General features: G+C 50.5%; 1 protein-coding gene across 4 annotated transcripts in view; it reads left to right on the forward strand.

Moving 5' to 3' along the window:
• Positions 1-22,581, forward strand: part of LRRC72 (leucine rich repeat containing 72) — a 167,115-nt gene that overhangs the window by 82,798 nt on the left and 61,736 nt on the right. For all 4 annotated transcript variants that reach the window (XM_078663772.1, XM_078663773.1, XM_078663771.1 and 1 more), the window contains exon 4: positions 8,242-8,311. In XM_078663772.1, coding sequence (XP_078519898.1) covers positions 8,242-8,311 — 70 coding nt within the window. The remainder of the gene's footprint in view (positions 1-8,241; positions 8,312-22,581) is intronic.

Consider the following 22,581-nt stretch of genomic DNA (forward strand, 5'->3'; position numbering starts at 1 on the left):
GACTCCCGACTTCTGCCTCAGGAATTGCTAAGTACTGCACGTGCACTCTATCGCGGACTTTTATGCAGTGAGGGCAAAGAACTAGCCCGCTACCTGATTGCTAGCCCCAAGATGGCGGCCACTTCAATCGGCTGTCTCCGTTGCAGCCAAATTACCTCACGGTCAGCACCTACTCGGCTGTTGGGTGAGTGCGTAAGATGGCAGAGTGCAAGTTTAAAAATAAAGCAAGTGCTATTTAAAACAAGGCGCGAGTGCAAGTGAATTCTATTTGATTCCCGGCTTCCGCCTCAGGAATCGCTAAGTGCTGCGCGTGCGCTCTATCGCGGACTTTTATGCAGTGAGGGCAAAATAACTAGCCCGCTACCTGATTGCTAGCCTCAAGATGGCGGCCACTTCAACCGGCAGTCTCCATTGCAGCCAAATTATCCCCCCGGTTAGCACCTACTCGGCTGTTGGGTGAGTGCTTAAGATGGCAGAGTGCAAGTTTAAAAATAAAGCAAGTGCTATAAGTACGGTGCTATAAGTATGCTATAAGTTCCGGATCCAGTCTGACGCCTGGGGATATTCTAAGGTAAGGAATCTAATACTAACGTGTCTCTTTCAGATGCACAAGTTACTACTTGTGTAACGATATATCTGTAAGAGACATTAGTTAGTATTAGATTCCTTACCGCACCAAGTACCAACACTGGTGCCATTGAAACTAGGGCCCTGAAAGGGGGTTCTTCTTTTTTCCGCGCCAGCAGCGCAGATCCGGAAAAAGTGGTACCTTAGTCACTTTTTGACTAACTCTTTTTGAACTTTTTGATCTTCTTTTTCGAGTCTTCGACTCCTGATCGGTGCCGATAGGGATGCCTGGTTTCAAGCCCTGTGAGGATTGCGACCGACTGATGTCGGTAACGGACCCTCACCGTCGGTGTCTCCACTGTCTCGGCGTCGACCACGACGACAAGGCCTGTTCCGACTGCCGGGCCCTCACTTCGAAAGCTAGACGGGAGCGGTCCTGTAAGCGACTCGAGCTCCGGTAGTCGGGCCCGCGCCAAGAGAGGTCCCGGTCCGGACGGAGGTCGAGGGACCGGTCGCGGGAGCGGAGCCATCATAGCTCCGGGAGTCGACATCACTCCTCAGGGTGGAAGTCGTCAGGTAAGCACAAGAAGTCGAAGAGACGTCATCGCTCTTCCAACTCCCCCCGACGCTCACGCGACGCGGCCGGGGGTTCGGGTGGCACCGCCCACGCGGCTTCGTCGGGGTCGCAGGCGCAGCATCCGGCTTCATACCCTACGGTCCCTGTGCCTAACGCGACGCCGGAGGAGATCGAGCGGTTCCTCATGGCCATGAGGTCCCTCTCTCCTCCGACGGGCTCCGCGGCGCCTTCGGGCCCAGCGGTCCCGTCTGGGGGTCCTAGCGGGTCGGGGGCTCTGGCCCCGACGCCGTCGGGTGCTTCAGCTCCGACGCCGCTGTAGCCTTCGGGCCCGGCGCCCCGCTGGATCCGGTTCCGGTAACGACCTCCCCAGCGCCGAGCCCTCAGGTGTCACCACCCGCGCCGTCCTCGGGCGGCGCCGTCCCCGATGCCCCCCTCGATCCGGTTCCGGCGCTGAAGCGGCGCCGCCCGGCGCCGATTATGACGCCGTTCGGAGAGTTTACTTTCCATGAACCGGACCCATCCTTTGCTGACCCTGACTACCAGGAGATGGGTGATGAGGAGGATTGGGAGGGGTCTGAGGACCCTCTGGCACGTGAATGCCAGTCTCATGAGGACTGGGCAGGTGAACTTGGGGAGGCCAGTGGTATAGACACTTCGCCTGACACTGGCTTTGTCTCGCCTCCTACCGTGGCTACGGAGGAGGGGGCAACCTATAGTGGGGTGTTGATGAGGGCGGCCAAGGCCTTGGGCCTTGAGCTCCCCGTCGCGGCCGTGAGGACTAACCTCCTCACAGAGGTCCTTTGCCGCAATCATGCTCAGCCGAGCCTCTGCTGCCGTTTAATGAGGCCTTGACCGACGTTCTTTTGGGCACTTGGTCCAAGCCCACTACGGGTTCGCCCGTAGATAGGAACGTGGCCAGACGCCACCGCCCGGCCCACCCATGTTTCCTGTCCACCCACCCCACCCCAGAGAGCCTGGTTATCCAGGCCTCCAATTCCCAAACCGCGTTCCCGTCGGCTCCGCCGGACAGGGAATCCAAGAGGTATGAGCACTATGGTAAAAAGATCTTCTCATCCCTTAGTCTGGGACTGCGATCTTCCAACACCACATGCCTCTTGGGCCGTTACACCCACTCTCTGTGGGATACGGTTGCGGAAGTGCTGCCAGAGTGTCCGTTGGAGGTACGGGCCAAACTCGGCCAAGCCCTTGTGGAGGGCCGGGATGCAGCCAAATATTCTATCCGGTGTGGGCTGGATACCACCGACTCACTAGGTAGAGCGATGGCAACGACAGTGGCGGTCAGACGTCACGCCTGGTTGAGGTCCGCCAACTTTTCGGCCGATGTCCAAAACACACTGATGGACATGCAGTTTGATGGCCGTTGCCTTTTTGGCGACAAGGCAGACCATGCGCTTGAGCGCTTTAAGGACTCCAGAGCTACCGCCAAGTCCTTGGGCCTCTCGGCCCCGCGCCAGCAATCGGCTGCCTTTCATTCCTTTTGTGGCCACGGAAGGGGTGTACCCACACATGCTGCCAGCCGCGCTCCGCAGGGTAATACCCAATGCGGTGGCGGCCGTGGAAACCGCAGTGGTGGCGGTCGGGGACAACGGCGAGGTCAGTCCACACCTTCCCCCGCAGCATCCGCCTCAAAACCCTCCTAGTCCGTGCTTTCAGGCCCATGTGACGCCAGTGGGGGGCAGGGTTCACCATCACCACCTCCACTGGCGCACTGTCACGTCGGACAGGTGGGTGCTGCAGATCGTCCGAAGGGGCTACTCCCTCCCCTTCGAGGCGACTCCTCCAGCCATGCCACCGCAGAACCACCGTGTATCGGGGGATCATTTGCGACTTCTGCAGGAGGAAGTTACGGCCCTCTTGGCCAAGGGGGCCATCGAGCGCGTTCCTGGGCCAGAAGTAGGGTGTGGTTGCTACTCCCACTACTTTCTGGTACCCAAGAAGGGCAAAGGGGGCCTACGCCCTATCTTGGACCTACAGAGCGTCAACGGCTTCCTCCGGAAGGAGAAGTTCAAAATGCTGACTCTGGCTCAGGTCTTAGCTGCCCTGGACCCAGGAGACTGGATGGGAGCGTTGGACTTGCAGGACGCTTATTTCCACATTCCCGTCCTGCCGGCCCACCGGCGCTACCTGCGGTTCACGGTTGGCCACGAGTACTTTCAGTATACCGTGCTCCCGTTCGGCCTTACCAGCGCCCCACGGGTGTTCACAAAGGTGATGGCGGTGGTCGCAGCTCATCTGCGCAGGTTAGGGGTTTCAGTCTTCCCCTACCTCGACGACTGGTTGTTGAAGGCGGGCTCGCCCCAGACAGTCGTCAGCCACCTCCAGACTACGGCAGATCTCCTGCACCAGCTGGGGTTCTCCATCAATGTGCCAAAGTCACACCTGTGCCCCTCTCAGAAGCTCCTCTTCATCGGAGCGGTTCTCGACTCGGCGCGGTTTCGGGTTTATCCACCCGAACAGCGGGTCCGGGATATTCAGGCTCTGATTCCCATCTTTCAGCCGTTATCCCGGGTCTCGGTCAGGTTGACGCTGCGGCTTCTGGGGCTGATGGCCTCCTGCATCCTACTGGTGCATCACGCCAGGTGGCGGATGCGGGCTCTGCAGTGGGACCTGAAGTTTCAGTGGGCCCAGCATCAGGGCAACCTGTCCGACCACGTCCTGATCTCGGAGGGCGCTGCGAGACCGCTGCAGTGGTGGCTCACGGACCGCGATTGGGTCAGCGGCAGAACCCTCTCCCTTCCCCAACCGGAGCACGTAGTTGTGACGGACGCGTCCCTCCAGGGCTGGGGAGGCCACATGGGAGAGGCGGAGATCAGAGGCCTCTGGTCTCCGGCGGAGGCCCGGCTCCACATCAACCTGTTGGAGTTACGGGCGATTCGTCTAGCACTGAAGGCATTCCTCCCCTCTGTCCGGGGGAGAGTAGTGCAGGTGTTCACGGACAACACCACCGCCATGTGCTACTGCAACAAACAGGGCGGGGTGGGGTCGTGGACCCTTTGCCAGGAGGCTCTGCGCCTCTGGCAATGGCTGGAACGCCAGGGCGTGACCTTGGTGGCTCAACACCTGGCAGGATCTCTGAACGCCAGGGCGGACGAGCTCAGCCGTCGGTGCATGATGGATCACGAATGGCGTCTGAACTTGGACGTGGCGCAAGGCCTCTTTCAGCAATGGGGAGAGCCTTGGTTAGATCTATTCGCCACCGAAGAGAACGCGCAATGTTATCTGTTCTGCACGTTGGAATTTCCAAGGCGGCACTCGCTCGGAGATGCTTTTCGTCGCGAGTGGAGTTGCGGTCTTTTGTACGCCTTTCCGCCTATACCACTTCTGCCCAGAGTGCTGAAGAAGATCAAGCGTGACCGGGCCCAAGTCATCCTTGTGGCTCCGGACTGGGCACGAAGGTACTGGTAACCAGAGCTACTCAGTATGTCAGTCGATCCCCCGGTTCGTCTGCCTCTTCAGGAGGACCTTCTGTCGCAGCAGCAGGGGATGGTCCTCGCCAGAACCTGTCCAGTCTCCACCTCCATGCTTGGAGATTGAGCGGCGACAGTTGAGGCCATTTGACTTGCCTCCTGAAGTCTGTAAGGTAATTCTGGCAGCCAGGCGTCCCTCCACAAAGTCGGTATACGCCTGCAGGTGGAACAGATTTGTGGCATGGTGCACAGCAAAGGCTGTGGATCCTCTTGCTGCCCCTCTCTCTGAGGTTCTTCTCTTCCTTCTTTCTCTTGCCCAGCAGGGCTCTGCTCTGGGCACTATCAAGGGCTACCTTTCTGCCCTTTCAGCCTTTCTGAGGCTGCCTGATCAACCTTCTTTGTTCAAGTCCCCTATTGTAAATAGATTTCTGGACAAACAACGGAGATCCACATCTTCAGAAACAAGAGCTTTCCCATGGGACTCTTCCTAGTGGCCATCCAAACTGGGTCCCACACCCACCCCCCAGACAACACCAGAAATGTCTGCATCATCCTTGACGACAAACTCACAATGAATAAACAGGTTAATGCTGTGACCGCATCCTGCTGCCTCATTCTCAGAATGATTTGCAAGGTCTTCAAATGGCTCCTCGTGCACACAAGACGCATGATCACCCAGGCCCTCATAACCAGCAGGCTTGACTACGGCATTATGCTGTATGTCGGCAGCAGCAACCAGCTCATGCAAAACCTCCAGACCATTCAAAAGACCACAGCCAGACTCATCCTTGACGTCCCCAGAAGTGCTCACATGACTCCTTACCTCACTGAACTACCCTGGCTCCTCATCCAGAAACATTGCCAATTCAATGTGCTCAGTCAAGCCTACAAAGCCCTCCATAACACCAGACCAGCAAACCTCAATGACAGCCTTGAAGTCTACCAACCACTCAGACAGGTACACTTTACCTCTCTTACAGGTCCCTCGCATCTGCGGAAGCAAGTCAGGAGGGCATGCCTTCTCCTTCATCGCTGCTAAGCAGTGCAATGAACTTTTTCAACACATCAGGTCAGCTCCTTCACTTCTCAACTTCTGCAAGAAACAGAAGACTTGTCTCTTCAACCAGGTGCTTCGCCCTGCCTACGTTCCTGCTCCAGTGCCTGGATACCCTCATGGATAATAAGCTGCGACATACAAATCAACTTTACATAACATAACAGCACCTCACAATCAGGGCCAGACTGGCTACTGGGCGTTTTGGCATGCTGCCGAGCTGGGGGCTGATTTCGTTGATGGGGACCTGCTTGTGCTGAACGAAATTAATTTTGCTTTGTTTATTTTGAAGCACACGCAGGTCTCCAGCAACGAAATTAGCCCCCACAGCAGTGACATCAGCCCCCAGCTCGGCAGCATGCCAAAACGCCCGATAGCCAGTCCGCCCCTACTCACAATCAATCTTTTAGCGGCCATCGTGACTGATCCCTCAGTGTGTGATGTCTGTTGTGTCAACACATTTTGTTTCATTTGTCCTCTCCCTCTTCATTCCCTCCAGTCTGACTCTTTCTTCAGAACCATCTTGTTTTGCTTCAGTCCAATCATTGACTGTGTGTGGTAGCACCTTTGGGTTCGAATTGTCTATTCCTGCTTTGCCCACAGCATCCAGGAAGTTCTCCAAGTCTTCAGGTTCATCATACTCGCTTGTTTTACCATTCGCAGTAATCCACAATCATCACGCTGATTCTAGGAGGCCTCACCTAATTTCTCCCTTGTGCAGTCATGGATGAAGTTCAGGAATCCCTTCCTCTTAGCCTTTTTTCTCATTGGAGAAGTTTGCTGTTATATATGTTTGCTGATTTTCATAGTGGTATGGGCCATGCTTCCTCGCTGCCTGTATAATCTATCTCACTTGTTGGTGTCGTAAACAACATGCAAGGATGTGTTGTGGCATGCCTGCTCTGTTGTCATACTGAGACCTGGTTCCATGGGCCCTTTGGAATTTTAGTGAGGAGTACAAAGATAGGTTGAAAAGATTCAGCAGGAGCTGGCCCATGAAAGGTGTCATATTGTCTATCTCGAGTTTCTCTGAGAATCCTGTAATTCATAAGTTGTCTATCTTACTTCTGTCCTCTAAGTCAGTGATTTTCTTGTCTAATTTCCAAATTGCTATCCCCATTCATGCTGATTGTGTAGCCTTTCCTTCCCTTCCATCATCTGCTCTTCGGTTGGTTCTAGGCAGCATTCAAAAACAGTAAAATCCTTTTTCAATCATTAAACTTCAAATGCTGTGTGCGCTACTGTGGTATTTACTGAGCTTATAAATACCTCAGTATCAGCAAATTCTTTAAGCAGCGTGTCTAAGGCTGAGTGAGAAATGTATGTTTTTTCAGCCATTTCCTTTTGTTTAGGTTTTGCCTTATTTGCAACAGCTTCTGAGAACAGAATCAATCTTTTAGCGGCCATCGTGAGAACAGAAGCTGTCTTGCTTACTTTGCTTTCGACATATGCAAAAAAAGCAGTCCATCAGATATAACCAATCTGGGGCTACACCTTTATGAACCTGGTTCCAATGCCCTCTCTTGGGCTGTATTGGAATATACCGGCTAGAACAACCCCAACTGGTATTATGGAAGAATCAGTGCAAGGCCAGGTCTTGGCTCCAGTGAGAGTCCTTGTATTCTTGTGTTGTCATATGTTTCCAATGTGTGTTGCTTAATCATACAATAAAAAATAAGGATGATACAGAGACTGCATAGACTGATCTGTGTTTTATTATGTCAAGAGCTATTGTCAGGTTGTGGAATATCAAGGTCCAGAAGCCTTTCCACTATCTCAAAGACATAGATACAAAGCCCTCCTCTCTTTATATGGCTTGCATCATGTCACATACCAAGACAGCCACTGCCATAAGTTGCCCACGTTCCTCATTTTATTGCAATATGTGTCAGTTAGGCCTTACTCGCACAGTAAGGAGGCACATCTCTCACTTTCTTCACCGCCGCCTTGTGTACACCTCCTCTAAGCCCCACTATCTTCTCTTACCTGGAGATGTCCACTCTCCTGCGGGGACTCGCCTAGGCGTATTTCTATTTGGAGCAAATTCTCAATTCTTTCCGCCAACTACCTTCACTGCATGTGTCCAGTTTGTGAGCTGCTCGCCCTTCACTGGCCTATGCACCAGCAGCTCTCCTCTCCGCTGTCACAGGTCCAATTTCCACACAGTCTCCGCTTGCACTGAGGTTCCACTGCACAGGTTCTGGTGCCCACCACACGTAAGAGCACCCACACACTGGCAGTGTGCTGATTATAGTTTCTAGTTGTGCGTGGGGCCTTCAGGAGCTGAAGAGCTTTGTAAACATGTGGCCATGCTCTTCTGCCCCTGTCTACGCCCTGAATTTATCATTTTCAAAATATATTAGTTTAGGGGAGTCAGGACTGCAAACCCCCTTTGTTGTCTATGTAACCACTATCGAACAGTTGGTAACTAGTGGACTTTCCTTTCTGTTTGAAATGGGATACACAATTCGGTGTCTCAGGACATACTAATTCGATGTTTATATCACCCTATTCAAGCTTTAATGAAATTGGTGGTGGGGCAGGGGGATACATTTATTGATCATACAAAAACACATTGCATTGCAATCAATATGGTTCTACTTTACTTTTCCTAGAGGACTGGAAGAAGTAACTGATTTATCAAGGTTCCAGACGCTAAAATACTTGTGGCTGGACCATAACAAGGTAACAAGTGAAGTTATCTCTAGCCTATTTACCGGCTAATTACTGAGATCATTATTTAATTTTGATATGTGCATAAATCTTGATTACATTTGGGGTTAAGTTTAATTTCTGCTGTTCACCTGTTAGCATTCACTCACAATTCGTTTTGTCCTATTTTATTAACATTGTATACTATTTATTTAGCTATGCTGTTTGTATAGTGCTCCAAATAAAATAACCCATGACGTAACCCTGTTTACCTACTAACCTGGGTTTTAATGACTATGGTTATGTTGGATTCATTCAGCTAGGCAGTTCATTACTCTAAGGAGATTCATGAATGCATTCCCAATTGATGAATCTAAAAATTTATTGAAATGGTGCACCTCAGGTACGTTGTGAAAGGAGTGAATGAAGAATGGAATCTGTGAATGTGAAAAGCAGTGGCTGGTACAAGGAGAGCTAGCAGGGGCATTAATTGTAGCACTCGTCTCACAAAGAACATTTGAGCTACTCTGAATCTAAACGTCATTGACGTTTCAACCCCACCAAAACTTTAAGAAGCTTTGGCCTAGCCAATAGGTCTCGCCTTTAGGATCTTATAAGTGTTTAGCCAGAACTATTGGCTTTGCTAATTTTTTTAAGTATGTTGTAGCACATTATGGCTCCTGTGCAGCATGTTAAAAAGTTAAAATAAAAAATGTTGTAGGCATTTGTGTCACTTTATATATATAAAAGACATTATGTACTCACATTTGCTTGAGTTATTGGCATTTTGAATGACAATGTGTTTTACCCATGTGTTATGAAGTGTATGCATGTGGTGTGTACTTGAAATATGTGTGTTGGATTTGAACTGTTAGTTGTGGAATTGTGTGGTGTGTAGTGGATTGTGCAGTGGCATGGTGTGCAGTGCAATTATGTGGATAGTAATTATGTAGTTTGAGTGCACTGGAATTACGTGGAGTGGGATTGTGTGTTATGGAGTGTACTTATGTGGAAGGGTATTTTGTGGAGTGGTATGTTGTTTAATCATGTGGTGTGTTGTTGAATTATGTGCCATGATGTGTAATTTTGTGATGTGGATTGCATGTTTGTGGTGTCTGTATAGTTGAATTGTTGCATTGTTGAGTTAAATTATGTGGCATGGAACTGTGTTGATAACCAACACTAACGTGTTAAAAGTAGCATACCACAGAAGCAACCACATTCAACACTCACGCAAGCTGACCTACACCAAACCGCAAGTATTAAAGAACATGCGCATATGAAAGCACACATACAATGGATACAACTCCACTACCCTAGCACAGTGATCCTCACGTTATTGGTGTGTGCATACCAGAACCATACAGCAACCTTTTGTCCAGACAGCACAGAGCACTGCTGCATAACATATTGCAGACAGTTGAGAGTCATGCCACATTGACAGCTGAAAAACCGAAAGCCCCAAAGGACCAGTAACATAACATAATCCAGTGCATTTCATTCTCCCTGTTCCCAGTGCTAGATTTGGAAGTGGAGGTACTCACTATTTAGAGTACCTGTTTTCTCCTGAGAAGTGCCAGTACTCTCCCATTAAACATATTGTAGCAGTACTAAGAAGTGCCACGACTCTTCCTTTGAAATTAAAGAAGTGCAGGTACTTAGTACCGGACAATATATGCACATTTAAACCACTGCCTGTTTTTGGCCCACAAAGTTCCTCTTTGCACCAAGGAAATAAAGAAAGCTGAGGTAGTAAGCCTTGTGACGAGTGAAATAACCACAATTCAGTGTCTGTTTAGGTAATTACTGCAGTGTTTATTGCTGACAATACTCAGCTCATGCATGGGTCTGAGAGCCCGGCCAGACCCTTAGCTCGGCTCTCGTGTTAATTTGTTGGCTTGCCTACCTCTATTAAGCACACAGCAAATGTGACAAGATAAAGAAAAATGTGGGCATATTTATTGCTCAATCATTTTCTGAACTCCTCTTGCAAAGGCATTGGTAAAGATCTGAAATCAAATAATCTCCCATTCTTAAACAAAATGTCCTACTTTCTGATGTGTTTAAAATGTAACAGCAACAGACTTGGCATGTTATCCAGTAACTCTCGCATGGGGTAATAAACTGTACATAATCACAATTTCAATGCAATACCTCTGGACTAAGTAAACCGACATGCAGCAGGCATACCATGGCCTCGTCCACGCCACTTTCATAAGCCAAGCAGCGGAGCTCTGACATCAATGAAGGGCGCCTGTTGCAGGTTGTCCCTGGCTCTGGTGGAAAAACGGGAAGTAGGAGCCATAACATAGCAGTGGCATTGGTGGCTCTCAGGGCAGCAGGGGTACCCTCCAGGAAGTGTTTAGAAGGGGTACAAGAGGCCAGAAGGAATTTTACTGCCAGCAAAATGTCCATCTGTTCAATACCATTGTTTCATGTTGTCTGAAATGGCGTTAAATGACATGAAACAATGGCAATGATGTGTATAGGACAGCAAACTGGGTGGGAGCATTTGAAAGTAAGAAAGAAGTGGCACATGTTACATCTCCTATGCCTGCTGCATGCTGTCCAGGCAGCCGCAACCGTGTGGCCATGTTAATGGTGTCTTCATAGCACAGGACCACTTAACTTAAAAAAAAATTGTGTGTCAACAAACTATAAATAGATCAAATAGTAAATTGATGTGGAACAGGGACAGCCACAACAAAGTGAAAAACACCCCCAAAGGCTGAAAAAAGACCTACTTCTACCAATAAAAATAAAGGACTACAGAAAGGCACATGAATGAACAAATGGGAAGTGGTGGGTGTGGTCTAAACACTCGGAGTAGATACAGCATGCCTTTCAGGGCAGCGCATGCGTGCTGCGCTAGCAGGGTTGGATTGGGATTGAAAATCGGCCCGGGCACGCAAAAAAAAAAATCGGCCTACATTTGCATAATCACTCCTCAAATCACTGCTTTGGTGTAATCTTATAAAAAAAACTTTAGAAGGGGTGGTAAAAAAAATGTACGCGTTAGTTTACAGTGCTGAAACAAGTTAGGCCACTTCCACTCAGGCCCCCTGTTACCACTCAGTATGTGCACACATTAATGGGCCGGCCAGCGAGACAAAGGGAGTGCCACCTCTTGCTAAACGGAGGTAATGAGCGCCCATCTGCCTCTAGGAAGGCCACTCAGACACCTACTGGGCCGTTGGCTGTATTCGAACAAAAGAGACAGTGCCCAAATGCCCCCCCCCCAGACTGCTAAAAAAAGAGGCCCACAGCAGCGCTCGGACACCGGCCCCTTGGGCATTGCCCGAATGCCCGCGTTACCAATCCGACGCTGTGCGCTAGGCGCGACCTAAAACGGGCTCTTTATTCCTAAAATCTTAGATCCACCTTTGTCCAAGTGGAACTTATGCCAGTATGGCAATAAGAGTGGGATTTGAAGAAGCAAAATTGTTTAGCTTCATGTAGTCAGTAACAAATGGGATCACAGAATCCTAAGTCTCCTTGAAGAGAAAGAGAATTGAGATCCATAGGGCTAGTTTCCTAATGGAAGCAAGTGCGCTCATGTGGAGAAAACAAGAAAGCAAATTTATCAGCGCTCACGGTCGTTTCTTTTCACAGGCCGTAGCAGGCAACACATCGGCAGACATATTAAATAAACAGAGCCTGCTGCCTCGTCTGCAGGAGCGCCACACTCAGTGAGCTTTAACACTCGGACAAAGAAATTCCCACAGCATAATGCACCAGACTTCTGGTGGTTATTAGAGCACAGAGTGTGAGCAATGGGTCTTTTTTCAAATAAAAGGAATGCAGTCCAAATTGAATCTGATCCACGTTTCTAAGAATTGATTACTGAGGGCTTGTAGCAGAGGGGTGATGTAGTCTGTTGTCTTCACCTTGATGATGACGTGCTGTCACGTGGTGGTGGATAATAAAGGGGCCAGTACATAGGTTGTTAGGGAACAAAGTAAAGTGTGGGCTTAATGTTTGTGGGACAGAGCTAAAACAGAAACTGCTTGGCTGATGTAACAAGTGATTCCGTATTAATTTTCCAAAGAACAGGTGATAGTACTCAGTTTTTCAGAGATTAGCTGCTTCCAGTTATGAGAGGACTAGCACATACACTTCTGTACGGAAGCGGATTTCTGCAAAAGAAGGGTCTCACTGTTTCCCCATCAACACTGCCTGCACCATCAAAGGACACATCTTGGAAAACTTAAGTAGAATAGCATAATGTACATTAGTAACGTTCCACATCTAGTCTGCAACAATAGTGTAGTTTTCTCCTTACCAGTGTATTTATTTGAGACTTTATGCCTCAATTTGCCTGAGCCAGCTGTTGTGACAGGCATTTTCCCTTGAAATGGCTACTGCTTGCAAGGCGGCATCTGCTGCGAGGAGAATGTACTAGGAGAGCTGTGATGCCACGGCAGCATGGAAAAATGATCATCATAAGTCCTGGAGGTAGATCTCCAAAGTGGGTGCCCTGTTCCAGGATCCACACAATAAATGTCCCTGATCTGCAGGAAGTTTTCCTGTCATTTCAGGGTGTTTAAATTACTGTCCTGCTTCAATGGCAGTCCCTGAATGCTGGCTGAAATGACATCTAATGGCCCACACTAAATTGAGCGGCCTGCCAGATTGCATTTAAATAGCAGATGCCAAATTGGAAGAGTGTAGACAAGACATTCCTCTATTTTAAAGTTATCCTTCTACCACTTTCCTCCTGATGAAGCCCGAAGCTCTTTGGAGAGAAAGGCGTTTGTGTGTTCTCAGATTGGTGAGCAGCAGGATTCTCTGATGTCAGACGCCAAACGCCGCGCTCCGGAGGAGAAGGAGCTGCTGCTGCGGCTTCCACGGCTTAGCTGCCCGCCGCTCGCTTCTGACACCTGAGACCCTCGGGCGGAGGCTACACCCACCCCTACAACGGGCCCGAGGTGGGGCACACTGCATATATTCCCGCATCCTCGGCGCAAGTGAAGGAGGTTGCGTTGCCCACTATTCTGCCATGCAGCGGTTGCCGGTGCTGGTCTCCAGCTCCAGCTCCAGCGCACCGTAGTGGCGGTGGTGGCTGGGCATAAGGTAAGGGCTATCCCCTTCTGTGGAAGAGTGAGAGGGGGGAGCTCCGCGGAAGCGCCCGGGTAGGCTGGGTGCGGCTTGTTGGGGTCCCCGAGTGCTCCAGCTCGGGACTTTTTCTTTCTCCTTCCTCCCTCCCAAAAAGCTCTTTTAAGGCTCTTTAAGGCCCCCTAAGCTACAGGGACAGCAGCCTGTCTCGGCCTAGATGTTCCAGCTGCACCAGCTACTTAATCATATAGCCACATAGCCACTCAGCTTAGCGCACAGGCTGTGGTGTGAGGGGAAGCTGGGGGGGAGCCCATACAGGAGCTTCTGTAGGGTCTTCTAGAGGGTCTCCCTCAGAGCCTCCAGACCAGCCTTCCACCACCCTACCAGTTCACCAGCCATCAAAGGGCCATTAAATAGTTAATAAAACTAAATAAATGGCTAAATAAAATGCTCCAGTACTAGCATCAGGTTCAAACAGCCAATTCAGCCTCACCCAGCATCCCTCCTGGATCTCCTATCCATCTGCCCAGGTTCTCCAGGGTCACCATTAGCACAACTGCAGACACAGCCCTCCGTCCATCTAGGGCCCTAACACCAAGCCCATCGCAAAAAAGGGGATATAAGGGAGCAGAGGGGCTCAATAGAATTAACTACAACGAAAGCAGCAACATCAATAACACCTGGGCTATCCGTTCCTACTCCCATATCACAACTCCACTTCTGCAAGCCCGCAAAGGCCTGCCAAGGGAACAAGTCCGCAAGACATCGATGTACAAAGAAGGGGACCTCTGAAGCGGCCTCCGACGCATCAGCTGTTAGCAATCTCCAGCCACCCTAAGCATCATGCATTTAATGAGGTCAGGATAACCAGGGTGGTCAGGCCCCCCGGGATAGGGGGGAGAAAAGGAAAGAAACAAAATCTCCGCGTTCAGCACAGCGCCGAACTGCAACTCATAGCAACAGACCTGGTCCAAAGTGAAATATCAGTACCGACTGGACCTACCCATGCAGCACATTCATACCAAACCAAAATTTACACAAAATCCTACTTCTTAGGGATGCAGGATCCGTCCTCTGCTCAAGCAATGCCACCCTCAAAGGTCTGCAAACTCCGCTTCAGCCCCTACAGTCGCAAGTGTCTGCCCCAAGCACATTGTCATCAGAGGAAGTCAGCCTGGGCACTAGGAGCCTGGGGTCCTAAAGAGCCCACCTAAGCCTGATAATGCCACGGCAAATGGGTCAGCCAACCAATACGTCTTAATACTTAGCCCAACAGCCCAACAGCTCAAGAGGCGGAAGATACCTGAAGATCTATGTGTATGGCTGGCCCTGAACAACCAAGCAGCCCAGGCAGCCCAGGGGCCCAGCCCGTCGGCGAAGGAGACAACTTGAGTCCAACAAGGCTATCTGGTCCCCTTGGACACCCAACACTGCCGGCTCACCTACAACAACAACACCAGCAACAAGTCCAGCAACAAGGCCAGCAACAAGTCCAGATCAAGCTTCGATCGCCAATGTATCCGGTAGAGGACCTAGCAGCAGTGACTACATCTCCTTCTGCTCCCTCTGGAGTGTCCGTGAACTCTGGGCTCCCTCCAAAAACACCTACCCAACAGGGCCCCTGTGAGCACAGGGGGTCCCCACTCCGGAAAACACAGATAAAAAAATCAACTACGCAGCCACCACCACCTGGGTACAGGGCAGGGGACAGCGCCACCAAGACTAAGGGAGCGAGTGAGGCCACAGGAGCCAGAGGGAAAGCAAAATGGGGTCAAATTACCAATACCAATCTCAGCCCCACACAGAATACGATGACCAGTACCCACAGCACTCCCACTCCAACATCATATTTAGCAAACGCAAAATCACCAACCACTCCACTACTCTTTGCCCAAGTGTGCCCGCTTATTCAATAAGGATGACCACGGGTAGGGACTTGGGACCCAATTCAGCAAGAGGAGGGGAAGGCGATTATCTCCTACTTGAAAACACATGAATGGGAAGACATGCTCGCCACTTACTCATCAGATCAGGCACAAACGGAGAACCCTTCCCAAAAGCCAACCACAAACGAGCCAAAGGAGAAAGCGCTCTCAAAGGAACAAGCTGCTAGTACCTGGGCTTCCTTATTAAATACAATACAACTGGCCGTCAAAGCACTTCAATATCAGTCTGAAAAGATGGAGATCCAGCTTACATTACTGAATACGTTGGCACTCTTCACGGCAGGCATCGATGAGAAATTAGGAGACCTGAATGGCCTGATAAAGAGAGCTCAATCTGGCACTCTCCCCAGCTGTACCTGCAACCAGATCGTAGGCAAACTGTCCACTCTGCCCTCAATGCTAAGTAGCATGATAAAGGACATAAAATGGGCAACAGCTGGAACGACAAGCAATTGCCAGGCCAATCTCAACACCACGGAGGGAATAATCAACGGTTAATCAATAAACACCTCAAAAAAGTAAGGCGCACCAAGGCAATTTCAATGAGAACACTGAGAAGACAGGAGTGCCCAGCAACGGAGGATCTCACGGCGAACCGACGAAAGTCCAACTAGAAGTGGCGCAAGCTCCAAAGCTAAATGCCAAACAACGCCGTCAACCAAAAAGGAAAAGGCGCTACCAGAAGCCCCCCATAAATACAACAGCCTACTTTTCCATCATCTCAGGTCCTCACAATAAACGGGACATCAACTTAGGCGATTCAAGTCCACAAAATCAAGCACAACGGTTGCCTAACAGTTACAACAATTCATCAGAACAAGGATGCATCCCAACCCGTACAAATGTAGCCAGGGCACATGCAGGAATCAGAGAAGAAAAAGGACAAGGAACCATATCCATCCCCCTAACAAAAAAAAGCTGGTACAGGCTACAGTCAACAGTCACCGCACCGTCAAGCCCTCATAGGAGAGCCATTGGCTTTATCCAACAACCCTGAATATATCCAACAGCCAAGAGGAGAGGTGGTCAACTATGGGGGCCGAAGGTTGTCAGAAACAATGTGCAAAGAAACTAACATGAGCTTAAACAGGCCCCGTGGAGGATGCATAGGAAACAAATCTAGGTCAAACCGGGACACATGGGTCACAGAGCTCAGACGGCTTTTCCCAACAACCAACAACTGCCTCAGCTGGAGGTTCCCAGATAAATGGGTCCAGGACGGTGCGCAAGGCACAAAACAAACACCCCAAGCTAATAACTTTTAAGACAAACCCATGGAACATTATGCCAGAAACATCAAGTTACCAAGTGAAAATCCAGCCTAAAGAAGCAACCAGCCCCATACATCAATCTGCACCGATCTGCACATTTGCCGGCAATACAAACATCAAGAACCACGCAGCAAGAAATACAGGCTTTGATTTTCCACCCCCTGTACACCTCCAAGGGCCATCAGGACACGTTAAACAGAGGCAACATTATAAGACTAATGAAGGCAATTCCAAATCTCGCTGGTATAAGTCTAAATGATCTACTGAGTTACGTCAGAACTTTTACTATAATCTTGCTGCAAGAAACTTGGCTGACGGACCCACAGCACATTCAGGGTTTTATGTGCTTTGCCACACAAGCCACACGGGGCGGAACATTCGGACATCGCTCTGGGGGGCTTGCTACCTATGTGTCTACGACAAGCATACCCTCAGCAACTCTCGTGGGCTCAACCTCAGCTGCAATAATAGCAGTTACAATTACCATCTCCCTCCAGGGCAAAGAAACAGAGGTGGGCCTAATCAACAGGCCTAATCAACACGCATATCCATCTAAAACGTAAAGCGAAAGATTGAAAGAACTCACTGACCAAGTGGCAAAGTACGCAACAGAGATGAAAATGCCAACGTTTATCCTGGCAGGGGACCTAAACCAATACCTCTTTGGCTCAGCAGGGGGAGAGGAGGCAACTATACAAACTGGTGACCGTCCTGTGCCTCACAGAAGCGGTCGCTCCAGACGCTGCTCCCCGGTCTGCCTGGCCCATTTGGTATCGTAGCGCCAGTCTGCTGCTTGCTGCCTCGCTGCCACTGTCTAATTTAACAGCGCATCTCTGTCGCAGTGCGAGATTGCACATCCACCACTAAAATTACTTAATTATTTGACCATTTCGAATTGTAGCACAGGACTGGCTCAGTGCTTAGTTAAGATTTGATTGACTGCTCGTATTTCTTGCATCAGGAGCGCTGAACTGCCCAAGTGCGATTAATTTAGATTCTTTCATTACTGTGCCGCGCTGCCTGCGATATTGACTAGAACCCTGCTTCGCTCTTGGCTCTTGGCGTGCTGCCATTTTGTTTGTTCTCATCCCTGTTGTTGTTGTGCCCCCCGGACCGGATATCCACCCCGCTCCCCGCCTCCCAGCTGACCCTCCCTCCCACTAATACTACAAGCCCCGCTCTAGCTGCGTAGCGCTGTGACCGTCCTGTGCCTCACAGAAGCGGTCGCTCCAGACGCTGCTCCCCGGTCTGCCTGGCCCATTTGGTATCGTAGCGCCAGTCTGCTGCTTGCTGCCTCGCTGCCACTGTCTAATTTAACAGCGCATCTCTGTCGCAGTGCGAGATTGCACATCCACCACTAAAATTATTTAATTATTTGACCATTTCGAGTTGTAGCGCAGGACTGGCTCAGTGCTTAGTTAAGATTTGATTGACTGCTCGTATTTCTTGCATCAGGAGCGCTGAACTGCCCAAGTGCGATTAATTTAGATTCTTTCATTACAGTGCCGCGCTGCCTGCGATATTGACTAGAACCCTGCTTCGCTCTTGGCTCTTGGCGTGCTGCCATTTTGTTTGTTCTCATCCCTGTTGTTGTTGTGCCCCCCGGACCGGATATCCACCCCGCTCCCCGCCTCCCAGCTGACCCTCCCTCCCACTAATACTACAAGCCCCGCTCTAGCTGCGTAGCGCTGTGACCGTCCTGTGCCTCACAGAAGCGGTCGCTCCAAACGCTGCTCCCCGGTCTGCCTGGCCCATTTGGTATCGTAGCGCCAGTCTGCTGCTTGCTGCCTCGCTGCCACTGTCTAATTTAACAGCGCATCTCTGTCGCAGTGCGAGATTGCACATCCACCACTGAAATTATTTAATTATTTGACCATTTCGAATTGTAGCGCAGGACTGGCTCAGTGCTTAGTTAAGATTTGATTGACTGCTCGTATTTCTTGCATCAGGAGCGCTGAACTGCCCAAGTGCGATTAATTTAGATTCTCTCATTACTGTGCCGCGCTGCCTGCGATATTGACTAGAACCCTGCTTCGCTCTTGGCTCTTGGCGTGCTGCCATTTTGTTTGTTCTCATCCCTGTTGTTGTTGTGCCCCCCGGACCGGATATCCACCCCGCTCCCCGCCTCCCAGCTGACCCTCCCTCGCCCCTCCCCTCCACTATCCACTTATGACAGATGTTCTTACACGCAGCGGTGACGCACAGCGAACGCGCCCCAGTCGCGCCGAAGGTGCGCCAAAGGTAAGCCCGTCTGCGCCCGTCCGCGCCTGGCCCGCGCCCAGCGCCAGACCCCCTGGTCCCCGCCATTCCCTGGCCGCTAGAGTCACATATGACGCCGCAACTCTCCTCGCCCTCAACCCCGAACGCGCACCACAATGCTGCGAAGCCTCCCCTGGACGTATCCACGGCCCATTCGCCTGCCTCTTCTGCAAGTTCAACTGCTTCAGGACCCTCACCAAATACACTCCCTCCCCACACAGCTCCGACTCTAACCGCCTGAAGTGCATCCTGCTCAACACCCGCTCAGTCCACAGACACGCAACAGAACTCTGGGACCTACTCGACACCGCGTCACCGGACATTGCCTTCCTTACAGAAACATGGATGAACACATCATCAGCACCCGACATAGCCATAGCCATACCGGACGCTTACAAGATTACCCGTAAAGACCGCATCAATCAAACAGGAGGAGGCATCGCCATCATCCATAAGAACACCATCAAAATCACAACCAGCTCCGATGATAATCTTGCAAACGCTGAACATCTCCACTTTCAGATCCACACCGACCCTAGGACCACACTTAGAGGCACCCTCATCTACAGGCCTCCAGGAACCCGCAGTCACTTCAGCGATGACATCACCGACTTCGTCAGCCCACATGCCCTCGCTTCCGAGAACTACATTCTTTTAGGAGACTTCAACTACCACCTTGAAAACAAACACGACAGCAACACCACCACCCTTCTGGACAACCTGGCCAATCTCGGACTCAAACAACTTGTTGACACCCCCACCCATGTAGCCGGACACACGCTCGACCCTATCTTCACCTCCTGAAAGCACATCTCCTTCGATCGCACCACAGCTCTCCACTGGACAGACCACAGCTGTGTTCACTTCAGCTACAAAACCACCCTGACCCACAACCGCCCACTACCTATTCCTCGGAGAAACTGGAACAAAATCACCTCCGACCAACTCATCACATCACTCAACCAAAACACTCCCACCTTCTCACTGGACCCAAACCAAGCGGCCACCAAGCTCAAGCTATGGCTCACCCACAGTGCTGACGAATTAGCACCCCTGAAAAAACACCAGATCAAATCAGCCTGCAAAAAGGCTCCCTGGTTCAATGATGACCTTAAAAAATCCAAGAAGCTATGCCGCACCCTGGAGAAAACATGGAGAAAAAACCAAACCACCGACAACATGTCCACCCTCAAGGCAGCCACCCGCAAACACCACCAACTGATTCGATCCGCCAAGAAATCAGCATTCAAGGATCGTCTCGACAACAACACTCACAACAGCAAGGAACTCTTCAACATCGTCAAAGAATTCACCAACCCCTCTGCAGCATCTAATGACATCACTCCCTCCCAAGACCTCTGCGATGCGCTATCCTCCTTCTTCTTCAACAAAATCGCCGACATCCACAACAGCTTCGAGAATACTCCCGGCATACAACCCTCCCCACCCCCCTCAGATCCTACTCCGCCAACTAACAACCTCACCGCCTGGAACCCAATCACCACTGAAGACACCATCCGCCTAATGAACTCCATCCACTCCGGCTCGCCAACTGACCCATGCCCCCACCACATCTTCAACAAAGCGAACTCCATCATCGCCCCCCACCTCCGCGATGTCATCAACTGCTCGTTCAACTCTGCCACCTTCCCGGATAGCTGGAAACACGCTGAACTCAGCGCCCTTCTGAAGAAACCCACAGCAGACCCCTCTGAACTTAAAAATTACCGACCCATATCCCTCCTCCCATTCCCGGCCAAAGTCATCGAGAAAGCCGTCAACAACCAGCTCGCCGCCTTCCTTGAATCCAACAACTCCCTCGATCCATCTCAATCCGGGTTTCGAGCCAAACACAGCACCGAAACCGCCCTCATTGCAGCAACTGACGACATCCGAACACTACTGGACAACGGTGAAACAGTGGTCCTCATTCTACTCGACCTCTCCGCCGCTTTCGACACAGTCTGCCACAGCACCCTTATTCAACGCCTCAGCAACATCGGAATACATGGAAAAGCCTTGGACTGGATCACCTCATTCCTCGCTGGGAGAACTCAAAGAGTCCGACTTCCCCCATTCAACTCTGAGGCCACTGAAGTCATCTGTGGCGTACCACAAGGATCATCACTCAGTCCCACCCTCTTCAACATTTACATGAGCCCACTCGCCTCCATCGCGCGCCAACACAACCTTAACATCATCTCTTACGCCGACGACACCCAGCTAATCCTTTCCCTCACCAAAGACCCTAACACCGCCAAAACCAATCTTCACGAAGGCATGAAAGAAGTAGCCGAATGGATGAAACATAGCCGCCTAAAACTCAACTCAGACAAAACGGAGGTGCTCATCCTAGGATCTTCCCCCTCTGCCTGGGACGACTCTTGGTGGCCTTCCGCTCTGGGCACATCACCCACACCCACAGACCATGCACGTAACCTTGGCTTCATCCTAGACTCCTCTCTCTCGATGTCCAGACAAGTCAACGCAGTCTCATCCTCCTGCTTCAACGTACTTCGCATTCTCAAAAAGATCTTCCGTTGGATACCCCTCGAGACAAGAAAGACTGTCACCCACGCATTGGTCACGAGTCGACTGGATTATGGTAACACACTATATGCCGGAATCACAGCAAAATTACAGAAAAAACTCCAACGCATCCAAAACGCATCAGCGAGACTCATATTAGACATCCCTCGCCAAGATCACATCACCGGACACCTAAAAGACCTCCACTGGCTTCCCGTCAACAAAAGAATTACATTCCGCCTTCTCACCCACGCACACAAGGCCCTCTACAATCTAGGACCCGAATGCCTCAACACTCGACTGTCCTTCTACAAACCCACCCGCCAACTTAGATCGTCCAATCAAGCCCTCGCCGCAGTCCCGCGCATCCAAAAATCCACCATGGGTGGCAGATCCTTCTCCTTCCTTGCTGCCAAGACCTGGAACTCACTCCCCACTCACCTCCGCCTTACTCAAAACCACATCGCCTTCAGAAAAGATCTTAAAACCTGGCTATTTGACAAATAATGAACCCCTTACCCAAGCGCCTTGAGACCCTCTGGGTGAGCAGTGCGCTATACAAATACTGAACTTGAACTTGAACTGGAATCTACAACATCCCTATCCAATGCACCCCATTGCATGGTAGGAAGAAATGCATCAAAAGCCGCCTTCTAGATGACTTAGAACATCTAAACCTCCGAGCACTTAATGGCAGATTCCCAGACGACTCACCTCCAGTCGAATCATTCTATTCCGCAACAACACGTTCCATACTGGATTACATGTTTTGCAAGCCTCTCTCTGTTCGCTAATATCCTTGGGTTTAGAATAGGGGATAAGGGAGATAGTGATCACCGCTCACAAGAACTGCAGTTAACATCCACCGCACCCAGATCAATTAAGCAAGATCGAACCCTGGGGCCCATCTACGCCTCCAACTTAAGAAGGATCAAATGTTCAGTATATAACACAGATCCTCAGGCAGAAACTGCAATCAAACTCTTTAAATTTCTAGCATCCAGCTCAAAAGACCCAATCGCCCACTTGGGGCAGTTCACTGCCACACTTTTAGAATACCTCTCCGCCACTCATTCGAAAAGAGACCACTCCCAGAAATTGTGCTGGAAAACACAACACTGAAAGGCCAAAGAGATCGCCTTAAGTTCCTCAAAAAACAATAAATATCACAATGCGCAGGTTGAGAAGACTTCCAGGTGATGCTAGCGCATGCTCACTCTTGAGAGATCAAAGATCATCATTC

Source organism: Lissotriton helveticus, chromosome 10 (assembly GCF_964261635.1).
Source record: "Lissotriton helveticus chromosome 10, aLisHel1.1, whole genome shotgun sequence".
Taxonomy (NCBI): Eukaryota; Metazoa; Chordata; class Amphibia; order Caudata; family Salamandridae; genus Lissotriton; species Lissotriton helveticus.